At 42.7% G+C, this 18,810-nt stretch overlaps 1 protein-coding gene across 2 annotated transcripts in view; it reads right to left on the reverse strand.

Annotated features, from left to right (window-relative positions):
• Positions 1 to 16,663, reverse strand: part of LOC103368226 (FH1/FH2 domain-containing protein 3) — a 121,583-nt gene extending 104,920 nt beyond the window's left edge. For both annotated transcript variants that reach the window (XM_008296526.1, XM_008296525.1), the window contains exons 1-3: positions 16,323 to 16,663; positions 8,658 to 8,764; positions 292 to 356 (exon numbers count right to left, since the gene is read on the reverse strand). In XM_008296526.1, coding sequence (XP_008294748.1) covers positions 292 to 356; positions 8,658 to 8,764; positions 16,323 to 16,487 — 337 coding nt within the window. In that variant the 5' untranslated portion in view covers positions 16,488 to 16,663. The remainder of the gene's footprint in view (positions 1 to 291; positions 357 to 8,657; positions 8,765 to 16,322) is intronic.
• Positions 16,664 to 18,810: the final 2,147 nt, after the last annotated feature.

Genomic DNA, 18,810 nt, shown 5'->3' on the forward strand with positions numbered 1-18,810 from the left:
AACTCTGAAAACATAAAATGTTTTCAGCCTCCGCTCCATGCCAGCGCTCTGTTTTCGCAGCGTGTTGCTGAAGTGCCGCTAATTGTCACTCAAATTAAGATTCTTGGTTATTTCCCGCAAACTGCCACTGTGCAAGTTTAACAAGCGCCTAAATAAAACAATCCACTGGTGACAGAGGTAATTAAAGCTCTTACCTCACTTCTGATACTGACTCAGGAGGACAAATTTGACCATCACAGAGAGAGATGTGACGAATGTACGGTTTGGAATAGAAGACGGTTTAGTACTCACCGATGCAGGCGTGAACTCTGACTGAAAGCTGGGTTCGAAGAATGATGCTGTGCTTCTTGCCTCTCCTAGGAAGACAAACAGAGAGAAAGCAGCATGTTATAAGAATATTAGCACCACTGTGATCATTTAAATGTGTATTACGGGCTCCACACCGATTAGCCACATCGTTAAAACCTCTGACAGATGGAGTGACATTGAAGATCTTGTTGCTAACCCTTATTTGCTGAAAGACCTTGATGTCCTGGAATTCATGTGGATGTTAGTTTGATTCCTGCTAGAGCAAGATGTTCGATTATTGCGACAAATTTTGCTGACAATTTTAGTGGGAATAGTCATTTTTATATTTCTTTTCCACCAAAACAAAATGTTTTTAGTGCCATCTGCGCCAAACAAGCATATTCCCTTCCATCTGGAGGATAAACACTGTAACCGAGGGCGTCACATATGTCATGCATTACTGTATATTTGCATATTACGCTTGACCACATTGCAATTTTGACAGTATTTTGATTAAATGTTCGGCTCTATATATGGATCCTTCATGACGGTAATGCTCCCAAATGGCGGGACAATGTACCCAACTACACCACAAAAATATTTAGGAGCGGCTCGAGGAACTTGACCAAGAGTTTAAGGTGTTTAACCACCCTCCAAACTCCCCCATATCAGAAACCATTTGAGCATCCGAAGCTCAGTCCACAGGACCCAAAGGATCAACAGGGGGAACCTACATAATATCACAGCAGTTAGTTTTAGTGTTGTGGCGGATCGGTGGGCATCCTTTTGTTGGTGTATGGGGGTGATGCACAAACACAGCTGAATCAAAACAAAACAAAAAAACGGAATGATTTTCTTCATCTAAAGCAACCACCAATAGGCAAGTGCTGACATGACAATATATCTGAGCAGCTACTGTTCAACGGTGCAAAACAATCTTCAAAGTGAATTCTTCTTCTGTAAGTTATTCCGTTCGGCGTTGCTTAAATCCCTCAACGTTTGCAGTTTGAACAGGTCTTCGTAGGTGAAAATGAAGGATGGGAGCGACTCGGAGGTCAGCTCCGCCTTCTGTGTTAATGGAGATATGCCAAGACCCTATCACCATCCTGTCAGCTGCTTACAATGTCTGAATGACAACCGAAAACAAAGACGACAACAATGCAGGCTGATTCTATTCAGTCGCTCAAAGTGAACGGGAGGGCAGTGCAGTTTGTAGACCTACAAAAGACAATTTGCCTGCTTAGAAGCTCTAATGTGTTTATAAAGACTGAAGTCTGTAAATTTGTTGTTTGTTGCATTAATGTAGATTCTCTTGGTCCATCTCTCAATGCTTTCCAGCTTCCCTACTTGGTGTGTTGGACCTCCAAACTCAATTGTGAAATGGGTTACACATAAATGCTTTTATTTCTCAAAAAGTTCGGTCCTTTTCTTCACTTTAGAGACGCACACTGTAGTTTGGCACATTCCCCATCCTGTGTTTTGGGTTTTTGTCGACCGGGGCCACCCTTTTGCTCGCACTTGGATCACACATTACACCATTAACCTCCCCAACCACCCAAAGAAACATACAAACAAACCTAGCAGACACAAATGTAGACAAGAGCACAGCAGGTAGAGTTGCAAAACACCCCCACCCCTCTCATTTTCCAATCCAGTTCACTGACAAATGGGCTTTTATGCCGCCTGCACAAAGGTTGCGCGATTGTTCCGACGGGCTCGGTGCCAGCGGCGGACTGTCCCTGTGAGCGACCATCGGGCCCGGAGTGACAGAAAAAAGAAAGCTAACTGCATAACTGATCCACAGACAGACAGACATACTGACATCTTTCCTGTCAGCTGGAGACCGATATGCACACAAGGAGATTACGCGGGCAGGGGAAGTCTGTTTACGCTCACTGTTTATCAAATATAATATCCAGCAACATGCCAAGGCGACACAGCAGCAACATCTGTCAACATGGACCTTCGCTGGCGGGACGAGAAAGCGAACGGGAACTTAATCCCCTGTGATGCTGTTGAGGGCAAACGGGTAACTAGAGCCATTTTGTCACGAACGTCTGCTTTCTCTCCGCTGCGCTGCAACAGTATCCCTGTGCTTAACCGAGACCTGAGGCTACGCAGGCCAACATGCTCATTATCAAATTAAACAAACGTGCACGGAATATAAGTGAGGTTTTCAGACCCCACTCACCAATTAAACATGAAAATTGGACACTCCCACAGACAGCGCTGCAGGCCTGTGACGGGTGGAGCCCAAAGTTACAGAAATAATCATAAGTATAAGGAATGTCAGCCCAATAACAAATTGACTACATGTTGGTGCACTGAATTCCTTGGTCCTCCTCCTGTGCCAGAATGTTCTGGTTTCCTCCAGTGGCGGTGGTACTGTGTAATGGACTTAAGCCACTGGTCAAATTAAACCTGATTCATCATGCTTCTGAAATACTTGCTGACACAGTTTGAATAACTGTAGTCATGTTTCCATGTAATTATCAAGCAAATTCGAAGTAAACGTTTGCAGAGAAAAATGAAAATAAAATGCAAATGAGGATCGTTACCGCTAAGTGCTTTGGAGCGAATAAATTAGGCTGCAATGAAGGTGCCGCTATGAGCTTTATTAGTGAGAAGCCGGTAACAAAACCAGCTGCATTGTACATGAGAAAAACTGAGAAAATTCATCAGGAATTGTTTTTTTAATCTGTAAAGTTGTGATTATTGTCAGCTGGTATCGTGTTTCAAGACAGCAAACCATTGGTCGTCTGAGTTAAAGGTTCACTATGTCAGAACTTATTCGACAAAGACATTTCCATCACTCTTTATGTGCAATAAGTCAAAAATCACCTCCAGTGAGCAGAAGAATATTCAGGAAATTGGGGAGGTTTTTACAATTACAGTTTCCATTAACACATACTTCAGAATGTCCACAAAACTACATTATACATTCTAAAAAGTAAAGACATATTGCCATGACTAAATGCAAGTTTGCAAGATTAAAAATAATAATAATAATCCTTACACATAGATTGAGATTCATCTTGTCAACCAAAAACAGTCTTTTGATGGTTGTGTTGAAATATTAAGGAGAAAAAGCTGCTTTTTCTTATTCAAGTTTGTGAAGCCAGTTAAGTAAATTGCTAAAGCAAATTGTTTTTACGAGCAAATAACAAGCCACTCTTATTAAAAAGTTGCTTGTTTTTATGTGAGCTCTATAGAAATGGCCTATTTACTGTAATTAAGTACATAAAACTTTAAAATTCCTTTTAAATAATGTGGAACTACTAATTGGAACAACTTCATTTTTTTTTATAAATAATCAACTTAAAACCTTTTTTTATGCTGCCAATCCTTCACTAGGTGTTAATGTAAAAGCTAATTTCCCTAACTTGATTTAAAGACGTCATTACTCGTAAAGTTTGATGCGTGTTCATTTTTTGTTGAGGGTATGGAAACACTGATTGTGACCAGGGCTGCACGGTGGCGCAGTGATTAGCATCGTTGCCTCGCAGCAAGAAGGTCGCGTCCCAGTGAGGACACCCTGGAGCTTGCTGTGTGGAGTTTGCATGTTCCCCTTGTGCAGCGTGGGTTCTCTCCGGGTTCTCCGGCTTCCTCCCACAAGGTCCAAAAACATGTTGAGGTTAATTGGTGATTCTAAATTGTCCGTAGGTGTGAATGTGAGTGTGCTTGGTTGTCTGTCTCTAAGTGTAGCCCTGTGATAGACTGGTGACCTGTCCAGGTGAACTGCCTTCACCCTAAGTCAGCTGGGATAGACTCCAGCCCCCCACGACCCTAGTTAGGTTGAAGTGGTGTATACATAATGGATGGATGGATGATTGTGACCATTTTTCCGATTGTCTCATGAAATGAATGAACCTAACCGCTACCTACAGTGATTACCTCCTACTTACGTCAACCTCCTGACCATTACTGAAGCCAAATGGTCAAAAAAAACCTTGCTTTATAAAAGATTAAATGAAAACATATGAACATTTTTATTACGTCTGTACGTTAACAAAAGGCATTGGACCTTTTTCCTCAACAGCATAAATCTGATATTCATCATCGTCACTTTGCGTATCAAATGCTACAGCTGGAGAAACTTAGCAAAAACGTACCTGGCAATTACACGCCAACGTTGTTTTCTCTTTTCTATTCATCACCCTCACTGCTCTGTTGTGCAGCACCCTCATAAAGCTCTGCCTTAATCCTTATACCCAGAGCAGCAACAACTGGACCCGTGGACGCTTGCCAGCTCCGTGCTCTCTGGCTTTATCTAACGGAGGAATTACTGGCCCTGTTTATAAAACAACACAAAATGTGTACCCACAGAAAGTGAATACACATACTTGGGATACAGTAAAGCCAGTACTTCCCCTCAAAGACCAATTAATGCCAGACAAGAAGGCCCCACAGAGCTCCGCTGACTCAGCACTTCTTGGACACCCTGGCTTGAGAGCAACAGCGTCTACGGAAGGGACCCCCAGCGCTTGAGTCAGCCAGGTGGGGTAAAGAGGCTGAAGTATGAGGCTTAAGATTATCTGCAAGGTCGTATCTGCTGCTTCGCGAACCGCCGACCAGGTCAAACACACGCAACCGCACGCACATAAACGGTAAACAATGACCGATCCGCTCCATCCTGTTAATAATACCCTTTAACTGCAAGCACAGAGAGGGACAACTGGTGTTTTATTTCCTTCCATGAAGTTTTAAGTTGTGCCGTGTTTGACAATTCCTCTGGTTCTTCTCAAATGCACTTTTCCCCTCTTCAAATGAAAATCTCGTGTGCTGCTGTGAGCGTCTACGAAACAATGTCCAAGTGGGTCAGAAAAAAATGAAAATAATGAAAGCAGAGCTGCCCTAAGAGAGATGAAAGGATATGATGAGAAGCTCGGAATAGTTGAGGCCTACAGAGCAAGACCAGTTGGATTTTTTAATATGCCCGACTTCTAAATGGTTGTCAAACACATCTGAAACACTCAATAAAACTAGGAAGAGCATTTTCAGCATAAAATTGTTGGCTTTCTAATATAAATTATATGTAGCAGGGCAGTGAAATGCTATAAAGTGAAATGCTCAAGACGAAATTCACATGCTGAATCATTTATGTAGTCAATATCAACACGTCATGTTATCTTCTAAAGGCGAGCCAAGGGAATATGTCCTCGAGGACTTTGCTAATCATCTGCCAATCAACATCCAGCTCAAAAAACATCAAAACCAGCTCTTCGGTCCATATGATCCATAAAAACGTCTAAATATCTAAAAGCCATCTGATCCCAACAATGTCACCAGAACTCCACCTCAGCTCAGGGCTACAAATGCAGGAAATTGTGCTTCAATCTATCACCGCGAAGACACGACGACTACCTAAAACTGTGCAGATACGTCTGAGCGCATGTCTGTGCTGGATGGTCAGTTTATAACCTGAAGCGAGGCAGTGTCAGTGATGGGACACGGGGATTTACGAGTCGCAATCTCCCATAGCCGAGCTTCACAACACGGTGTGGAAGTGATTATGGCCCTTAAGCTCCAGTGACATGGATATCTCCTGGCTCTACAGCACTCTGTCAGAGGATCATACTTTAATCTGATTGTAAAGACACTAGGTATGACACAGGCGCCTCAGGAATGTAACCTGTCATTAATATCAATTACACATGGATTCAATTGCCAATGATCAGGAGAGTTCGGGAGCTTAGGCTGCACGTGAATATTGTACTCTCCAAAAGTTAGGTGGTAAAGCTCAAAGCAGGAACAGTGAAGGCAGAGTGGATGCGGGGATTTGATTGGAGTTGGAGCGTTGCTTTGAGATCAACACTCAAATCAGCTACTTTCTCCGAGTTGAAAGTTTTGGAGCTCTCGCTGCTGTTGACAGATCGCATGCAGTAAAAAGCGAGTGAAAACAAAAATAAAATGGAACAAGTAAAGGTGAAATGCCTCATCAGACCTTTTATTAGCTCAATAATCATCAAATCAACAACACTGAGCGGTGGGGGATGTAATCCTGGGCACATCAGCACCATAAAAAGCCAGAGAGCAGAACTGCCCTATTTTTACAAAATAATTGGCTAACCACCTTCACCCCCAGCCTCCTCAGACAACACTGTGTGGGTTTAATGACACACATCCATACCTGCCTCTGCCAGCTGGCACGACACAGGCCCTGGCAGGCTCGGTCTTTGACGAGAGAAGAAGTGGACCACTTTAACCTCACAGCTCTCAATAGCCTCCCATAAGCTCCTAACAATTTCAGCTGGAACTGGGAAAGGACAGCACTCGCAACGTCCAATAGAAACACCAAGCCAGAGAGCAGCTTATGAATTCCAAGTTAGACAAATAAATCCATACATGTTTGTGGTCCAGCTGACCAGGAACTCTCATGCCAACCTTTGGTTTGTGATCATCTAAAGTGGGCGGTACATGAATGATATATCAACATACTCCAGAGTGCAGGAAAATACATATGGAGTCAATAAAGGCAATGGCAAAAAGAAAGTGTATGAAACTGAAATTATACCAACAAATTTAAACCTCTTCTTCATCTAGATCCAGAGGTTATGTCAAGACAAAGTAGCATGGAGCTAGATGTTACAGGGGAAACAATACAGCTAAATTATTAGCTGAGAGCTGTGCCGGTGGAGGGCGAACGGTTGTAGTTACCTCAGTGTTCTAATGAGAACACCAAAGTAGCGTTCAATAGAGATGAGGGTGATTTCTCATGAGACATGTCTGTAACACAAATGGTTTAGATTACATCATTTCTGCCACTCGACCAAGGAGGCCAGAGACGTGAATGGATGAACGCCATGGAAAGTGTGAGACGTTTAAGGCTGATTTATACTTTTGCATATTAACCTATAGTTTGTTTTTAAGCATTTATGCATGTGTTGCTGGTGTGTCCGTGCTGCTTTGCAATTACATCACCAGAAGTTGCCGTTGGGGTTTCCATTCAATGTGTTGAACGCGCTTCAAACAATGGCGACCGAAACTAAGACGGGTCAAGTTGGCGTCGGAGCTAACAACTGTTGAGCTACATGTTTACTGAAATTACTGCAAATCAGAAAAGAGTGTGACCATTGAACCAATTGAGTTTATACACAGATTAGCAGGAACTCTTGCAATTGTAAGTGGATGCAAACATTTGTCGAAAATTGGCCCTTTCGGGGATTTCTGTTTCGATTGCGGTGTAGGATCTGACAGCTTTGACTGCACTGTGTGCGCCAAAAACAACAACACATCGTTGCTGGATGTAGCTCCAGTTCTATGAGGACATAAGAGACAGAACAATGGTGGGTTTGTTATGACAGCCTATATAGCAAGAAGACTGCTCCTCCACAACCATATTGAAAAATGCCACTTGTCCCCGAATTAAACCAATCGTCTTCTTAGAGTTTAACCAAACAGCATAGAGCCCCACGTAGCACATTTTTCTGGTCCACTCAAAAGTACCTACCATCAGGTTTTCCCCCCAAAAACAGCCCTGTAATAGGTTCTAAAGGGGTAATTCTTGCTTTTGGAACACACACAAAGGTTTGGGCCACCCCTAAAATAGCCCCAGACAGACATTTTCCTTTAAAATCCCAAAGTGCTCAAAGACTTAAACTTTAGAGAGCCTCAGGTGCCATAAAGCCTGTCCCCCTCAGTTCTTCAACAGATCCAACTCCTTCCTGAGAACAGCTCTTGGGCAGCAAAGCTCAATCAGCTGAGGCCCGGAAAAAAGGGATTATATCACTAATTCATCCTCAAGCCAAATAGGTATCATTACGATTTAAATCGCTGTAATAGTATCGAATTAGGCAAAGGAATATAGCAAACAGGATATTAATACGTATCTCCATAGCCAAGGATTTAAATACTGTATCTGTTCCCTCTTGCCTAAATTCTGAAGTCTCTTTCTCGACAAACAGTAATCATATTGTACTGATTATGTCTGACTGTTAAAGCAGAGAAATAGTTGGGAGTGTTTTTAAAAGCCAGATTGTTGTAATCAAAAACTTTTAGGTCGCTCACTCTTAAATCACTCATTTTTTTATTTCTGGTGGATGACAGCTAATTTGACCACAGCAGCATGAACAATCTATTCCTGGACAATCAAGAGCCTGGCAAGCGACGTGCATTACTGTATCCACCTGATAGGCAGTGCCAGTCCCTTCTGTGTTTTCAGCCTGAGCTGCACTGGCAACACTCCCAGCTGCACCTTTTGAAGAGCAAGGAATACATGAGCAAGTTTTTATAGCAGCACAAGTTTTGGTTTTAAAACTGTAGTGCAGAAACAGATTAATCTTAAGCTTTGTGCATGTATTTTTTCTTCTAGGGCTTTTGAAGTTTGGTGATAGTGAAGGAAAAGGTATGAGAGGTGATTGTTATCTTACCCTCCATCTTCCTGAAATCCCTCCAGTTCATCTCTCTGTTCTGCCAGGGTAGACTCCAGGTCCAAGTAGCTTCCATTATGGGACAGCTGAAGGGCACAGTCATCAGGCTAAACAGAAAAAAAACAAAACACACACACACTTAAAGAATGTATGTATAAAGAATGCTTAACAATAAGTTAAACAGGAGACATTTATGAACTTTTGATGCTGGAAATCCATTTGCGGGATCCTGAACTGAATTCTACTCCCGTCTGATCAGATCAAAAACCACATGCCGGCTGAACAATTGGCAGTGACATCCAGAGAGACTGAACTCCGGTTTCTGTGAAGCAGAAAAATGACTGTGCCTTTGCTTCAAGCACAGTATACAGTTATACAAGTTCCTAACCGCACGGAAATTACAGTATACAACTAAAGTGAGTAGACCCCTGTGCAAAATCGCTTAAATGTTGAAGGACTTCAGATTGCATCACCTTTTAAATAAACGTGTTATTTCTAACTTGACAAGTACAGTATTTTGTCTTATAAACAATCAAAAACAGATACTTTAGGAAGAATTTATTGGAAATTCAGGCCCCAAAGCAGAAATTCAATGCAACAAAAGTAAATATACGTTTGCATCCAAGAAAAAGAACCCTCGCTTGCTCTTCAGCACAAAGCCGTAAGACGAAACCTTGCTAAATAAGGTGAAAGAAGCCTTATGAATATTGAGAGCACATTCTTTGGTCAGATGAGACCATAATAAATTTGTTGGGCTGAGATGAGGTCTCGCATATTTGGTGTGAACCTAGCTAGGACAACCACAGTGAATGCATAGTCCCGACAGTGAAGCACAGAGGTGGGAGTGTGATGATATGAGACACCATTAGTGCAAAAGGTGTTTGGGAGATGACATTTATAGGTGCACCACGAATGTCTATCGATATATACTTAAATATCTGCTGACTAGATGACTCCCAGTCTGCAGAAACTTTGGCAGAAGAGGAATATTCCAGCATCCAAAGCACAAAATCACAAAAGAGTTTCTAAAGAAGAAAAAAAATGCAAACTATGACCTGGCCAAGTAAGTCGCCCGACTTGAATCCAACAGAACACCGTTTGGGTATTTTAAGGACAAGGGTAGTGCAAAACAACCCTTCCAGCAACGAGCAGCTGGAAATAAAATGTCTCTAAAGAATAGCAGAGCATCGCAACAGTATTCTCTGTGCCAAGAAGGATTGAGTCTGTCATTAAAAATAAGGGTGGAATAAAAGCTTTGAATCTCTGCACTGATTTTTGTTGCATTTAGAGCCTGCCATGGGGCTTGTATTGTTAACAGAGTAAATCTAAAAAGTTAGTTTTTAATTTTACACAAGAGCAAATGTCCTCCTCAGTTCTGTTGTCTACTGCAATCCCAACAAGCTAAGACTGGAAACTTCCCTTCTTTAAATCACTTCTCCTAAATATAGATGCCGTTTTTTGTTTTGGAGAAGAAAAACATGGTTTTATAAATCATAACTTATTTTTATGGGTCAATGGCCAAATGTGGAGTGTATTTCAGGTTTCTGTCTAGTCTGGAGAGGACCGTAGAAACTCATTTTATCGGCTCCTGTCAGTGCTCAGCAATGACGAGCCGCGCAAGGTTGCAGAGAAGTCATGCACATTTGGAGCAGCTTGGCAGTCCGGTGCCTCTTATCTCTGCTCTCCCCGTCTGGTAAACTATCATCACACGAGATGATTTTGCAGAGGAGGTATGATTTGTCTGGTCTTGAATGGTTGTCATCACCTGACTGCGGTCAAGGAGATGAAGAATGAGGGTGTCTGTTCACTTGTCTGGTTGACCTCCAAATTGGAGATATTAACCTATTTATATTCGGAGTCTGTCAGCTCCGCGGGACAGCGGCTCCAAGAGCGAGGCAGAGGACAGGAAAACAAATACCATTAAGAAAAGGGCAAACACAGCGGAGAATGGCACTGCTTTGCTCCGTCAACACTTGGAGTATCTCAACCAGCAACATGCCGTATAAATATACTGAACTCAATGAATCTGTCTTCTCATGTCAGCCCTCCGAGGCTTTGTAAAGCAGCAAAGACTACGACATGCTTGCACAAACACTACTATTCTTACACATCCTACATAGGCAGCCTGCAAGATTTTCTCTCTTAATGAGCAACACATGCAAACATATATGTAACATGCAAAGCCATGTGTTTTTTAAATCAGGGCAGCTATTGCCAGCTCTGATGCAGTTCGATTTCCTTCCACATATGACAGTAACGTAATTAAACGTGAAGGAAAAACGCTGGGAAAGACATCATGGCTTTAATCTGTCCAGCCACTCTGTTTGGATTACTGCACTCAAGGACTGTGTCATATTTGAGAACTGAAACAAAACATGTGGATGGTTAGGATAACTCTCACTCTCCCTCCAACTCCCTTTCTGACCGGGGCCCTGTCTCGCTGTGTTGTTTTCCATGCTCGGTAAACCAAAAGATTATAGTTAATACGAAAGCTGTAGAGATAATAGGGCCGAACATCATCTTCTTCGAGAGGACACCAGAGATGAGGAGAAGCACAAGGCCGACGCTGCACCGAAATTGCTGAGGAAATCCTAGAACGGTGGTGAAGTTTTGTGCAGACAGAGTTAGAAAAAGACAAAGAGGAAGATAGGTAGACAGTAAGAGGAGGAACAAACACATATATACTGTGCATAGTCAGGAGGGAAGCAAGTGATTCTCCAGATTACATGGACTCACAGGAAATCCAGGCATGAGGGACCAAGTTAAGCCCACTATTTTAATGCCTATGAACTGACATGCTTTTGAAACTAAATGTGGGACAGTAATATGAAATGTAGCATGAAGGAGAAGACACACTAAATCATATGTGCTGACCAGTGGCTGGGCCCTACATAACCCCCAAACTATCCCAGGAAAGATTTTATTGAATGTCTGGGGTTTTTTTCCCCCCCAGAAAAAAAAAGAGTCTTCCTAATGTCTGAAACACAAAATATGCACTGCATTGTAAGTCAGGAACTGGTTCTCCTCAGTGTTAGTTCACCTGACTTTATTTGCTTGTGTCTTTGGGGTTAATCACAGTTCTGATGTATGGGACCTGCCAGTGATTTCTTGTCAATTTAAGTGTTAAGAGTAAATTTGACATTAAAAAAAATAAAAAAAATCAGCTGATATTGGTCTATCATGTACACAGATATGAGTACCAGTACATATGTTGTTGGATATGTGGCAATATAAAAATGTAGAAGTTTAAAAAAAAATCAGGCATTGTTTAAAATTCTCTCAACACTGTTTGCAGCACATTTAGCAGAGAATGCACAAGTGGCTGGAAAAAAAATAAATAAAAATCAACAAAAAAGTGCCAAACCTGCAGTTCCTTACGTGGCCACTAGAGGCTGGCTCCAAAAGCAGGTCAATCTCCATGGGTCCCCATATTAAAATGTCTAACTTTGAATGACTTGGGTCTCTATAGCTAATGTCATATGATAACTGTACAGGGGGTGAATTTTTATATTTTACCACATACTCCTTCATATATATGATAAAAGCGTGTGGCTGAGTTGGTACCATCACAGGAATTTTGCGTGGACCACCTCAGTTCCACTCACGCCACCTCTTGACTCTTTTTTTTTTTAATAGCTAGGAGCAAAGAGGACTCAGGCACCACAAGATGACAACAAGTGAAGCCACCACACTCAGCTTAAAAACTAAAGAAATCTACAAGTAACCTCATGTAGGGATATTCTGTCTATATACATTGTGTGAGTACATAACACAATTGAGCAGACAGTGGTGCAGAGTCAAGCAGTGTTGTTACAAACTAGTTTATGAAATACATTGCTTGAGGGTTAAAAAAATATCAATATCATCAATATGTTCTCATTGCAATATCACTCAACATAGTGTGTATATGTCTATATATACACAGTAAACATATATAAAAGGATTACCGATAGTTTTAATCCTTGAAGACCTAATTATCCCCAAAAATCTAGCAGTCAGGCTCTAGAGTTTAACTATGTACATTTAATTGCACTTCCAGTACTTAAATTCATAGATTGGAGAGAAAAAAAAAAGGAAAGAAAAAAAGGGAAAAGAAATTGTTTGTTCTCTTTCAGCTTTTCACTCTGTATCACAACCTGAAATAGACAAAACATTGGGCTGTATTTGCAGCTGTAACTAGTAATTAGCCAACTGTGGAAGCAAGAAATGCATTTCCCCACACAAGGTTTTGACTTGCAGACCAAAAGCAACACAAGCAGAAAAGTCAAAGTGAATTACGCAAGTGTACTATTAAGAATCCCCATGTGTATCTACTCTTCCATGTATCCACACATTCGTCCTCTAATCTGTGTCACTTTAGGCGATCATTACATAATCAACCTGGATTACTAATTACAGGTATTGCAACACATAACCAGGCCAGGTTGGTGCACTTAAATTCCCCCTAATCCGGTGAATAGTGCGCCCAGATTATCAGAGGCAGAGGCTTCTTTAGCTGTCCCCTGCCCAGGACGTGAACCCACAGTGGCCCTGCGATGGCCAAGTTCAGGGATGGAACCACAAGCGCTCTGCTCACACACTGAGGTCTGGCCTCTCCCTTCAACCACCATACTGTGGTCCACTGACCAGGGAGGCAGTTAAGGCAGAAAGGACTAAAAATAAACACCATGCAATTTCCAATTTAAAACTGCTATCTCACTCCAAATTTCTTTGTGTTCCACAAGGGGAAGACATTTGAAATGAGATAGCAAATACCGTGTGAAACTTGCACATTTGAAACTCATGATAACCCAATAACAACACTGCCTGGTACATAGCTTTGTGCAAACATTAACTGTAATGGGCTTCATCAAACAAGTGTAAAGCTTCAGAAGTGGCCGACTGATTGCTTTTGTTTGATCAAGGCAAGGATGCCGTCAATGCTTCATCAAGAGTTGAGACACATTAAAACACACCTGATGCATGAAAGAGAAACCACAACAGCAATCTTAAGTTCCCGTCAAGCATGCAGAGGATGAGTCTGTCCATGAGTGCATTCTTCTGAAAGGAGCCCTCTGCTGAGACAAACCCTCCAAAACGCAGAGAACCGGCAAAAACCTCAACTCTGCATGACAATGTGTAAAAGAATTCAAAGGAGCTTTGACAGGCATGAAGGAGGAACCTGTATTTTACAGCGTTTAGCATAACTTCTCATTTACCGTAGCTTCTCATTATGGGACGAAAAAAATGCAGAAAAACAACTGTCCCAAAAAATTGGAATCAGTAAAGTGAGAGTCCGTTCTCTGATGCAAGGCCACCAAGCCACAAACTACAAAGCACTGACAGAGAAGAAAGTATATGGAGGAGTACTGATCTATTGATTTGTGTTGGCAAAAGCTGCATATTTGGAATAACCCCAGCAGATTTTGAACAGCATGCACACTTGCGATGCATTCGAAAAACTGAGAGGCTGAGTCAGGTAGTCATAGTTTCCATCGACACAAGCAGCAGGAAAGTTCAAGATGCTGCACATACACATTGTATGGATGCATTGTGTTGTCTTCATCCCAAATTGTTTTCAAATAAGCCTCTCAATTTCCATTAAAGCCTCGAGAAGAGTCAGCAGTACTACTTCAGTACCAGAGTACGCTGCATACTGGGTTATGATACATGGTTGGTTTGGCATTTTCCAGAAGGCCACAGGGTGGAAAACTGACTTCAAAGTGGTTCTGCTGCCCTGACAAAGCTGTTGCTACACAACAATTATTTATGGTGTGACTTCTTGTTGCTATAAAAATAAGAAATAAAAAAAAAAAAGCCCTGCACAAAGGCTTTTGATGTTTAAAATGTCTCTCTCTTAACTGATGCTTGAATCTGCACAGTAGCGAAGCCAATGGTGCCATTGCATGCAAAACACACACACACTACAAACAACAACCAGGCACACACATGCATGTACAGATCTCCCCCTCTTGAGACTGCAGACTGAAACTGACAGCAACAGCCCAGAAACAGCATATGCTTGCTGTTCTGACTCCCTCGGCACCATGTGTTAGCAGCGCACTATTTATATCAGGTTGACCTCCGCTGGAGAGACGCAGCTCAAAGACAACAGGTTTGTTGTCAAAAGGCATTCGCAGGGTCACGCTGAAGTCGCCTCTTCAAACGTTCGAGGGTGTGAATTTAGAGAAGTCCTCGCTCAAATGTGATGACAGACTCTTGTCATCCACCTGACCGGTTGTTGTTTAATAACCACCAAATCTCCCTAACCAAGCCCCGATGCTCGCTCTGTCTGGTTTGCGGTCCAGCTGGCCTGCAGCTAAAACTCAAACCAGTTGACTGTGCATCAGCTCTTTGTTTGTGTTTTTAATTCTCCCTCTCCTCTTTTTCTCAAACAGTGGAAAGCATCCCCGTCCCGTCCTGCTGGTCAGACTGAGTGGGCTGCAGAATGAGAGCCAGAGCTTGTGGTGATCCACAGCATCCTGAGGCTGCTGTGACTTATCTTACCAGCTCCACTCAAACAAGACGGAGCACCACTGATCTGACAGAATGAAGAAAGACCCAAATTAACTTTCTATTTGCGCGACTTCCCAGCCAGACTAAGACGAATGCTCAATAAAAGTCTCAACCTCAGCCGCTGTGGTCTCCGCTGCTTTGTTTAAAATCGAAGGTCAGTGAGACGGGGCTTTTTGGAAACGTGTTTGGATGCGCGCTGTCTCATCACAAGGCTGAAACAGGAATTTCTTAAGAGATATGGCCTTCAGAAGCCTCCAGAAGTAAAGCAAAAAAAACAGAAAATGGGCTTCAGGTTTACATTATTTGTCACTGGGTAATTCCAAAGTACCAAAACAGGCACACGCAGTTATTTTAGGCTGTTTTAAAAGTGGCTGTGAAGCTGTGAATGTTGGGAACTTTTGCAACCAAAACAACCTCATCACACAAATAAAGACTGACGTGATGAAGCTGACCAAACACAGTCTGCAGTGACAGCAAAATGCATTCTGATTCAAAATGATTCTGACTCTAAAGATGTGTTGAGATCTAATTCAAAAGTACAGCTCTAATCAAACCAAGTGGGGAAATAAAAACCTCCTCCATCCTTCAAGAGCTTGACCGACTGAGCGTTTGACCCCACCTCCTCTAATTGGAGCAGAAGTGGTTTCCTACATGGACCTTAAGCGTGCCCATTCATGATACCACAAATGCAAAGTATGCCCTCTCTTCCACAAATGATTTTCCCTTTGAGAGAAAGTTTTCAAGTCAAATTTTCTTCCCTCTTACACAATAAACTAACACGAAACTTGACCAAATTTAGGGGGCGAAAAACATCTCCTTAAGTCCAGTTAATGAGTAGAAAATCAGGTTCAGCTGAGAGGAGTTTGATGTAAACATTAACTGATTCCTTCCCCCATTAAGTCAAATAATGGGTGTTTGTTTCAAAACCAGTGTCACCTGAAGTCACAAAATTATTTCACATTACATTCTTATTCTGCCAATGATCATGCAGTAACTGTTTAAACCCACATTAAAGCTCAAGCACTTGCTCATTGGTCCATTAGCTTTGTTTGGTTGTTGCCCCATCAACATGGTAATTATTAATCAAGGTGTGAACTAATTTGAACTTTATTTAAAGAAACATCAACACCATTGAGACATTTCAAAACAAAACAAAGTGCACTTGCATACCTTCTGTGGAGCTTTCAGCAGCCTGTGGACTCCAGCAATCTGATTGATCAGAGGAATATCCTCCCTGAAAGTGTACAGAGGTGGTCTGGTGGGCTCGGGGAAATTGGTGCTGTTAAATGGATCAGTATCATCTAAGAACTGCACCCTGCATACAAACGTAGCCATGGTGCATCCATGCAAAAGGCGATTTGTTTTTTTAGACCATCAAAATAGTGGATGCGACACTAAAGCCTCTGACAGACAGACAGACAGACAGCGCAGTCCCCCCCACCCCTCGTCCTCCTCCGGCCAGGGCAAACTACCGGCAGGTCTTCTGCAGTAGCACAAAAAAAAAAAAAAAATCCTGCAGCCTGTTATCCTTGGAGCTTCTCCATTTGTTTTCACGCAGCGCGGATGAGTCAGGACAGTGCGCACAACAGTCCAGAAGTGGCAGATCCAAAGGACGGAGAAGGCGCGGTTAAGTGAGAGCAGGGGCGGCAGTATCCAAGGGCATTGCGGGCGGTTGAGGTGCTGAGGCAGACTGCGGACGGGGGACTGCTACACTTGGCGCCTGGTCTGTGAGAGCGATGGGAAGCGGGCTCCCTCCTCATGCAGAAACTCTGCCAGGGGACACCGGAGCCAGACCTCAGCCGGCCCGACGCAGCTCGGATTACAGGCGCGACTGCGGCCTCCAGCGGGGGGAAGTGGAAAACGCACACAGAGGGATCAGCAGTGGTGCTGGAGGAGGAGGAGGGCCGCGGTTCACTGAGCTTTGGTTACAGCTCAAGTGCTGACAAACATGCTGTACGGAGACATTGTCGATGGTGGATACAGTTGTGTGCGCAATGAGCCGTGCCACATGTTGATTTATAGTGATGTGACCAATAACTTCTTCTGACATAAACAAGTGACAAAATTTAATAAGACTTCATGTTAGCGGCATGAGAGATGACTAGTAGCTATTTTTATGTGAATTGTTTTGTTTTTATTACACATTTTTACGAAAATATGTCCAATATCTGAGTAATCAATGTCTTTGTTTGGCATCACCATCAATCAAACTGTTCTTATAATTGCTCATAAGGTTTCTACATGTCTTCACTCTCCTGCTCTTTGACCTTGAAGGCTTCCTCTCCATCACTCTGCTCTTCAGTTCCTCCACAGGTTCTGGATGGATTCAGGTCTGGACTCTGGCTGGGCCGCTCCAACATGTTTCCTTGTCACTGTTTCTTCACCACTTTGGCTGCATGTTTCACATCATCGTCTTGTTGGACACTCCAGTGCTGCCCAAGGAGCAGTTTTTTTTTCTGAAGTCCGTCTGATGTATTCCTTCACAATCTTACTGTGGTCCTCTTTTCTTCTGATGAGGTTGTTTGCTTTGACAAGGTTTCCTGACAAACTCCCCTCAAAATACAAGAGTTGCACCACCATGTTAGACTGTGGGGACACTGTTCTCGGCCTTGAATGCTTCTCCTTTCGTTGTGTCCATTTCCATCTCATATGACCACAGAACTGATGACAAATAGGATTGTTGTTGTTTTGTTTTTTTTTGTCCAGCTGAACATTCATCAGGATGCTCATGGTCCCGATCCTTGGATTCTTCTTGGCCTCTACCATTCTTCCGGTGCAGGGCTTGTTTCTTTCTTCCTACCAGCGTTTTGAGATGTTTCACTGTGTGGAACTCTTTGTACTTTTTAATGATGCCTTGCAGTGTGGCCACTGGACCTTGAAAAATACTTGGATATGACTTTAGAGCTTTTACCTATCTTCTGAGCAGCAGCTCTCTCGGTGATGGACCCTAATAGCAAGCTCTTTGGTTTGAGCCAGGACTTGTAATTGACCAGAAAACTACTGCAGCAGCTGTTCTCAGTGTATTAGAACGCTGCATTTGCTCAAACAAAATGCAGCAATTTTAAAAGTATGACTGACTTTGGACAGGGTAGTTTAAATAAAAAGACACAGAAATGGTTATTATTCATCATTAACATCTCCAAAACATGGTCTTGTCATTTGTTGACTGTTTATTTCCAGCCAGGAGAATATATAACAACAACAGCAAAGACATTGCTTTAAAACCTCGCTGACAAGGTTCCAGTGCTGCAGCTTCTCTCACTAGGCTTCAATACCAACGGTCTAGACTGTCAAGTTTCTCAGGATTCATATCAGTGACTTCACCTGGATCAACCACATCACCCATCTGATCGGGAAGACACAGCAGAGGCTGTACTTCCTGAGGAGGCTGAGGACATTTCAGCTGCCACCATCACCCCTCTGCAGCCTCTACTGACTATTGAGAGCATTCTCACCGGTAGCACCGCAGTGTGGTGCAGGAACTCAACAAAAGCAGACTGTTAGCGCCTGCAGGGAGAGGTCAACACATCACAGGTAAAACCCTCTACAGCAGATTTACTAGCAAAGAGTCTTCAGAGCACCAATAGCATCACCAGGGACTCCACCCACCCACAGCACCACCTCTTCACACTCCTGCTGTCTGACGGACGCTACAGGA

Source organism: Stegastes partitus, unplaced genomic scaffold, assembly GCF_000690725.1.
Source record: "Stegastes partitus isolate 25-593 unplaced genomic scaffold, Stegastes_partitus-1.0.2 Scaffold1132, whole genome shotgun sequence".
NCBI classification, from domain to species: domain Eukaryota; kingdom Metazoa; phylum Chordata; class Actinopteri; family Pomacentridae; genus Stegastes; species Stegastes partitus.